At 43.7% G+C, this 8,006-nt stretch overlaps 1 protein-coding gene across 1 annotated transcript; it reads right to left on the bottom strand.

Moving 5' to 3' along the window:
* Positions 1-481: 481 nt before the first annotated feature.
* spdef (SAM pointed domain containing ets transcription factor) lies at positions 482-7,579 on the bottom strand. Its single transcript, XM_028406450.1, has 6 exons — positions 7,430-7,579; positions 2,769-3,209; positions 1,998-2,195; positions 1,838-1,885; positions 1,585-1,719; positions 482-1,429 (listed from the first exon to the last, which is right to left on the bottom strand). The coding sequence occupies exons 2-6, from the start codon at positions 3,199-3,201 to the stop codon at positions 1,251-1,253; spliced, it is 993 nt and encodes a 330-aa protein (XP_028262251.1). The 5' UTR covers positions 3,202-3,209; positions 7,430-7,579; the 3' UTR covers positions 482-1,250.
* Positions 7,580-8,006: the final 427 nt, after the last annotated feature.

Below are 8,006 nucleotides of genomic sequence, written 5' to 3' on the forward strand. Positions count from 1 at the left end.
TGTTGTGTTGTATTAAGATGCTGCTAATGCTGATTGGTTAGAACAGAAAGTACAGCACATGTTAAAGGGCTCGTCGTGGGTTTTAAGGGATCTGGTCACAAAGGCTGAGTATTAACCAAACTATGGAGACCTGACTAAATAAAAACGATGCCTAATTTTTAAAATTTTAATTAAAAACACTTTAGCTGCAATATTTGTGACATGTCTGATCTGGGCAGTTTGTATAATCTGTGAAAACACCTGAGGGAAAAAAAGCAGCAGCTGCAGCCAGAACAGGCAGGCGAGTCCTTAACAAGTGTAACATCGTCTGTTGGATGGACATGTGAAAAATAATTTAACATTTACTGCAATGTATTTTAACATGAAAAAATCATCAAGATTTGTAGGGTTATAAATGTTTTCGGCACTTCTATAGAATTTCAAAGTGGAATCCAGTTGCTCCCACAGTTCATCAGGAAATCATCAGGCGTCATCCTCCAGAGAGCAGAAACATTTACATATCATTTAATAAGAGTTAGCAACAGAAAGAGCAATGCAGTGTACACACAGTGTGGGTAAAACGTCATTTCATTTACATATTTTGTCTGCTTTTATTTACGTGATTCTTCATTTTTTTCTATTTATTTAGTTTTAAACACTTGGGGTTTCACACCCCCTCAACATGAAATGCTGCAACAACCAGAGCTGACAGAGTTAAGTAGCTATGAAGCTCCTCAAACGTACTGTAGACTATTTACACGTGGCAGCAGAGTTCAAAGATTTCACCCTTGACCAGCAGAAGTCTCCTTCTGTCTGCCTTTCAGACGAGACACGTATTTGAGTCTGAGGTGGATAGAAAGACAAAACAAGCGTAGCTGCAGCTGAGGCCTGCTTTCCTGAAGCCATTAGAGCAATCACCTGGATTTAATGGGTTAACTGGGAATTGATATGATGCATCAATAAACAGGCAGATCATGCAAACGGCGAGATTGTTTTTTTTTTTTGTTGTTTTTTTTTTAATCTGTGCAGCAGGGAAAGAAAGCCCCGGCAGCCATCTTGTTTTGCCTCTTCCTTTAAATAAGCCTTCATGCAGCAGCCGCCAGCTGGAACTTCAGTGCTGGCAGCAGTGTGCAGTGTGTGCCGGTGGGGTCAGTGCACGATTCATGTCACCTGTTCAAGTGCTGAGACAGTGAGTCCATTTCATTTAGTAGGCCTCCTCTTCTTCTTCTTCCTCCTCCTCCTCCTCCTCCTCCTCCCAGGATGCTGCAGCCTCATACTGGGTGGACAAACTGGTACACCAGTCTCTGAGACACATCAGGTTTGCGGATGATGCCTTTCTTGTAGTACTGCCGTATGGAGCGACTCAGCTTGTCATAGTTCATAGCAGGACGATTCTTTCGGAGTCCCCACAGTCTGGCTACGTGAGCCGAGTCCTCGATTTTAAAAATACCTGTTGGATGTGTCACATGATGCATGTTAGATAATGAAGAACAAAAATAAACATGATTAATGAAGAAAACTACAGACTTCTTCTAATTTAGATTATAAACTTATCAATAAGAGAATAAAATCCTCCTAATGGTAACACCTGAAGTCTCCTTCTACCTTTTTCTTTATTGAGCCAGCGGATGCAGCGTCCGTAGTTGTGAGGTTTGAGCAGGAGCTCTCGGAGGAACTGCCACAGATGAATAGGTTGACCCGAACAGGACGAATCTGCCTCCGACCACAGCTCCTCGCTGCCTACACAGCACCACAACAGACACACAAACATGTGGTTATTCCTGTGCAGTGACTCATTGATATATATGACATTAACCCCTGAGGCACTGAAGGACTTCAAACAGGAAAACAACCCTACCTGTAGTTTTGGTATCTCCAACTGAACACCTCTCTTTCATCCAGGCAGCTGGAGATAAAACAAACACATTAAAAAAAAAAAAAAAAACGCAGCCAAGCATGAATCAGTAAAGTAATGACAGGAGGTGCAGCAGGTTGGGATGAACTTAAATAAACATTACCTGACTTCCATATGTCCAGGTGTGCGTGCAGCGTGTCTCCACACTGCGGCGAGCGCTGGCGGAACTCCTCCTCGCTCATGGCGCACAGATCTTTCCCTGCCAGTTCCTGGAAGGCCTTTCCTGCATGGGGCAACCTGTACAGATGTTCAGTCCACAGCAGCCACTTCTGAACGTTTCCCATGTTCCACTCTATGGGGTCTGTTTGCAAAGAGAGAGAGAGAGAGAGAGAGAGATATGGAAACGGTGAGAAAACATCCAGCTGCAGCTACAATAAATGTGTCAGAGGGTGAAGTCGTGGGGAGATGTCAGTTAAATTTCAATTTTTCAGTTTTTATGCCACCTGTAATCAGGTGAACAGGTGACGGAGGATCGAGTTGGTTTATGACAGCTAGAAGCCGTACAATACATAAAAAAACTGCTTTCTCTGTTTGCTTTATGCACAGGAGAAACCTCGCCCTTAAGACTGTGTACACGTCTGCTGCCAGGAAAGAACCATCACTGTCACAGTCCAGGAGAACTCATGCAAAGGTCAGGATTAAACAGATCCTGGAGCTGGCAAACACAGCTTTGCGTCAGTAAGGATTTGATTGACGAGATCTGTCATCTTTTCTGTTCTGTCCACACAAATATGTGTTGATTTTGGGAGTAAGATCCAGTAGCTTAAGTGTCTCTGAATCAATATTATTTTTTGGCTATGAAAAATGTCGTGTTTGCTTTTGGTGTCTTTGTCAGTTATACACAGAGGAGCAGCGGCAGCAGCAGCAGGCCTACCTGGGGTGATGTTGAGCAGCTTGCAGGCTGTTTCGATGTCCTTCAGCACCTCTCCCACTACCATGCTCTGCACCTGCTCCAGAGATCGCTCCTCCTCCTGCCCCTCCAGCCCAGGAGAGAGTCCCTGCTCCTGGCTGTCGATGACGGGGCACTGCTCCGGTTCCTCCCGGGGCTCCATGCGCGTCATGGGTACAGCCTGCGTTGAGGAGGCTTCTGAAACTTTCACAAGCCACGTGGTGTCCTCGGTGAGGAGCATGTCGAAGCAGGACAGGTAGAGGCCCGGCACACCACGCTCCAGGGTCTCCACGCTTGGTTTGGTGTCCCCCATGTCCCAGAGGTCTGCAGAGCTTCTGCTTCGCTCCAGGATCGAGTGGGAGTCCTCTGTCATGCTGATCCGAGACCCAAATGCTGTACCTTCTGCTGGGTTTGACATAACTGTACCTGAAGGAAAGAGAAGCAACATTAAACCTTCAACTTCTTAGATAAACTAGGAGCCATGAGGAGCCAAAATCTTTGCTAACACTTCCTCTCTTGTGCTACACCAGCAGCTGTTTCATAAGAAACTCCATCAGGGTGTGCAGGACGGAGGTGTGGCAACCCTCTATAAGAGCCCATGGTCTAATGGAGATGGCAGGGAAATGACCCTCAACAGAGTTAAGTCACACACAGCGCTGACAGGCATGGGGCAAAATGGATTTGACTGAGTCTCTTATTTGTGGGTCAGTGGCCCAGAATGGTTCACTTCTCGGGGGTAGCTGACTTGTATTGAGACCTGAGGCGGCTCTGCCGTCTGCCTCGGCCGTCTCTGCAGTCCTCTGTCTCCACTGTCAGCTGGAGATTTTAATCAAATGGAAGAAGCAGAGCACGCCCCAAAACCACACATCCAAAAACAACCTAAAATGTCTGTTTTATGAAGACTCGATTGCAGCCCGCAGCGAGCATTTATGGACACTCTAATCTTGCATATGGCACCCATGATGTGTACCTGCCACAGCTGGTATATGAGAAGAGTGACACACCGGGTTATCAGTGGATGTGGCCGATGCCAGTGTAAAGACAGACACACACAGCACATGTTCAAGAAGAGACATGACTTAATTTGGTAAAGGGCAAACAATTAAAGTCCCATAAAAGAATTACCAAATGACCTGAGTGCAGACCTGAAAGATTCATTTTGTCTAATTTAATTAAACATTTGCAAACCTAACCCTGATATTTACCAAACACACACCAGAGGTGAGCTATGACAGCAGGACATAAACATTAGGCATAAACTGGTTCCAGATGAGAATAAAATCCAGATTAAAGTCCTGCAGGTCTGAGCTCCAACAACTGTTCCCACCTCCAATTAGAGACTATATGTGCTTTTTGAAAATTATTGCAAAAAGATAAAGATGACTGATGAATAAAGGGTCCTTGAACAAACATGCATAAGAGAATAAGATGTAAAAACGTGTTGGTAAAATCTCTGTTCGAGCTGTTGCATGGGAGAAAACACTTTAAATCCAAAATCGTGAATCGTTTGATGGAATCAGAGGAGGAATCAGAACCACATGCAAGGATTTTGTTGCAAATATAAATATAGAATTTAAGTATTTTCTTAAAATTTAAGAATTAGGACAAATGTGTTTATCAAACTAAAACCATGCCATGCAAAGAATGATGCAGGATACTAACTAAGGTTAAATAAAGTCATCCCCCCCCCCCCCCCAAAAAAAAAAAAAAAAGATTTCCTCTTCACCTCCATGGTCCTACTCCCCCCCTCCTCCCCCTCCTTTGTAAAACCTCCTCCTTTTATCTCCACACTTCTCGTAAACTATAACCCAGCCTCCCTTTCACTCCATCAGGAGTCAGATTAAAAGCCACTGGTATCCCAGCCTGCTGCTGCGTGTCACCTCTGCTCTGTAACAGCTTGCGCTAAGCCCATTAGCAAAGCAAATTTAGCCATAGTACCTTCTTCCAAAAGGAAGAGGGGGCACAAGAAAAAGACACAAACACACACCCCCGAGGAGAGGGATTAAGACCCTGACTGATCTCTAAATGAGTTTGGTCAAGACGCTGATATTCATTTCAGGAGCATTAGAGCTCGCTCCATTTACTCAGCAAAGTCAGCCTTTGACACCGAGAGGAAGGGACTCCTCCATCCATGTGGGCGTCCACCCTGGGAACCATATTTTTGTGGCTTGGTCTCATTTATTGTGAAGAAGATGATTGTTTGAGGTGAAATTTGGCCTTTAATTTCATAAGCCTGCTAAACCTGAACCAATACAAACACCATGTGTGCAGACCTAGAGTTAATGAGGAGTGATTAGAACAACCAAAAAAGTCCAGTTTAAGATTCAAACAGAGCTGAGCAGAGAAGAGGGTCAGTCCTGAAACCATCTTTCTTCTTCTGCTGCTGCTGCTGCTGCTGTTTGAGTCTGGAGTTAAAGGAGTGTGTACAGCCAGGCGTGACCGTTTGCAATATGAGCGTTAAAGGGAGATTATGTTTTTCCTTGTTATTGTTTCTCATGGGAAACTTTGGACCACCTAAGGAAGTCATTGTTCCAGGAACATGCATAAAGGAAGGGGTTTCATCTTTGTATTGAGGTTCTTCTTCAAATATCTGCTGGTTAGAGGAAACGATTTGCATCTCTGCAGCGCTGCCTGGGGCCATTTCCTTCACACAGATAAGTGCAGGTGCTCCGTTCACATTATAAAATTGGCCTCAGGTGTCGCAATCTACTTTTAGCTCTCCCTATTTCATGAGTATATCTCAAACAAAGGTTCATTTTGTGCGCCTGTGCACACGGTGTCACCACTAATCTGTCAAACTCTATGTTTAATTGCATTTTGTTATTAATACTTTTCTCACTCCTGTGTGAGTTGTTTTAACTGCCAATGTGTGTGTGTGTGTGTGGGTGTGCTGGTGCGCTCAGAGGTTCAGGTGTGCTGGCATCATGCCAACACCCCGGGAAACTCTAAACCAAAATGCTTTGCAGTTGGTCCAATTTAACAGTTAATGATGCTGATGATAAACTACGATCGAACCTGATGGAGGTGGAGTTACATGGATACATGGGGAGAAGAAGGGGAAATAAACTCAGCATTTTTATGCAAAGTGAGGGTGGAGATGGAAAGTGTCGCTATGTGGCCTGAGGCAGCTTTAAAGGATTTAAAGAGATGAGAAAAGATGATGATGCACATGTAACGTGACGTTTGCTGCAGACATCACATCTGTGTATTTTCCTTCAAATTCTATCATAAAACAAAATGATATTTTTTTTTATTTTTTTTTAGATACTGTATTAATCCCAGAGGGAATTTCGTTACAGCTGCTGCACAAGCAGTGTCATACAATGACTAGCAAGGCGCGCCACAGGCTAGGGTGAAGTGTCTTGCCCAAGACACCTTAACCTTCCGGTTATTGGACAACCCTGCTATCCTACTGCGCCACTGTTGCCCCCAATGTTACATTTCCTTCATGCTTTCTACAATATTTTGGCTTATTTGAGTGTAAAATGGTCCTAACAGCAGTGGATGGAAGATATGGACGCATAATTAATCAACTAATATCATGTCTTTTATGTCTTATGACCAACATGGGACATTCCACAGACAAATATGTCACTGGTCCTACATGCTAGCTTTCACATTGCTGCAGCTCCCAACATGACCTGACATGTTACCCCCATTCTGGAAGCTGAGGTGCAAAATGCATTATGTTGATGTTGAGAGATATTTTTACTTTCATATATTTTTACTGTCAATTTATTTGGCACTGGCCAGCACACATTTCCAATGAAAGAAGCAGGATGGAGCTTCAAACAAACAAATTATTAGACACAGCACAGTTAAACTTAAGGAATGTGTTTTTTAGTGTATAAATGTATGTTGTATCCTGTCACATGAAGGCACTATCGTCTTCAAATTTCAAAAAGAGAAGCAGGTTTTTGGGGGGGGCAAACAAAAAGAGTATCAAAAAGTCCCATTGAGGCTACAACAACTGACATCCAGTCCGTTACAGAGCGAGAGCATGCAGCTCTGCAGAGTCCTGACTAATAGAGCGACATGAATAAAAAGATAACAATGCACCTGCACTAACACAACAGATCTGGTGTTTGTTTTAATTTCTCCTGTTACACTCCAAGGAGCAGCCGTTGTATTTAATTTCCACCTTTGATCAAAATCTTAATTTAATCCCCCCTCCCCCATCTTATCCTGGGCATCAGTGATGAAGTGGTTCTGGATATACCTCAACTTGCTGCTGCGGTTTGTGGCATCTAACCGCCAACAACACACCGAATATCTGATGACATGTATTTTTTCTGTCTGAGTGGTTAAAGAGCATGTACGCACAACAAGAAAAATGCACCACAGTGAGAGTAAATGAGTCAGTATGTTCATAAGATAAAAGCAGGATTATCTGATTACATAAAGTCTTCAATTAATGGAGTCGTGTAGACAAAGTTTTCACATAAGTGTGTAATTATGACTCAAATTCTCCAAACATTGTTAAAGTTAAGCTGATAAGAAGACTCCACAGTTCAGTATTTAAATATCCAACACCATGTAAGGAGGTAAAGAGTCATGTGAAGAATATAATCCCATCAAACCTCAGCAGTTAGAGAGAATAATAACAGACAGACACACAAAGAGCATTGGAGTCTGCATCTTCTTACCACAGCAGGGATGCTCTGACGCCCAGGAGCAAAGTCTTGAACAGATGGATGGAGATGCAGGCCTGTGCTGTACCTGAAGACAGCGGTCCTGTGGACGGCAACTTCCTCCAGATGACTGTGGCTGAGTGACCCCTCCCTCCCCCCCCCAAAGCCCCAAAGCCTGAGGCCTCAGACCTTCCCAGGGTTTTTTTTTTTTTGGCAGATTAACCTGAAAGTCAGAGCCTAAAGCACAACTGCAAACTAAACCTCAAGTGAAAGCACCTGCTGGGGGTGTGTACAAAGTGAGAAGGAGTGAAGGCAAGTGACTTGCTGAGTGAGTGCAAAGGAATTCCAGCACTATTGACTGCCATTTATATTTATAGGGCAATTGTGTTTACTCATGCACACAAGCCTGTGTTTTCTCTCTCTCTCTCGGTGTGTGTGTGTGTGCCTTCTTGTAGATAAGCTAAGACCTCCCCAAATACTCAACCTAGTCTCATCCCATGACATGAAATAGTTACATAATTTGGAATTAAATGCCTCATTCAGCTGCACAGTTCTTTTAATGTATTGTTTGTGCAGACTGACACAAGTTATT

The sequence above is a fragment of the Parambassis ranga genome, chromosome 5, assembly GCF_900634625.1.
Source record: "Parambassis ranga chromosome 5, fParRan2.1, whole genome shotgun sequence".
NCBI lineage: Eukaryota > Metazoa > Chordata > Actinopteri > Ambassidae > Parambassis > Parambassis ranga.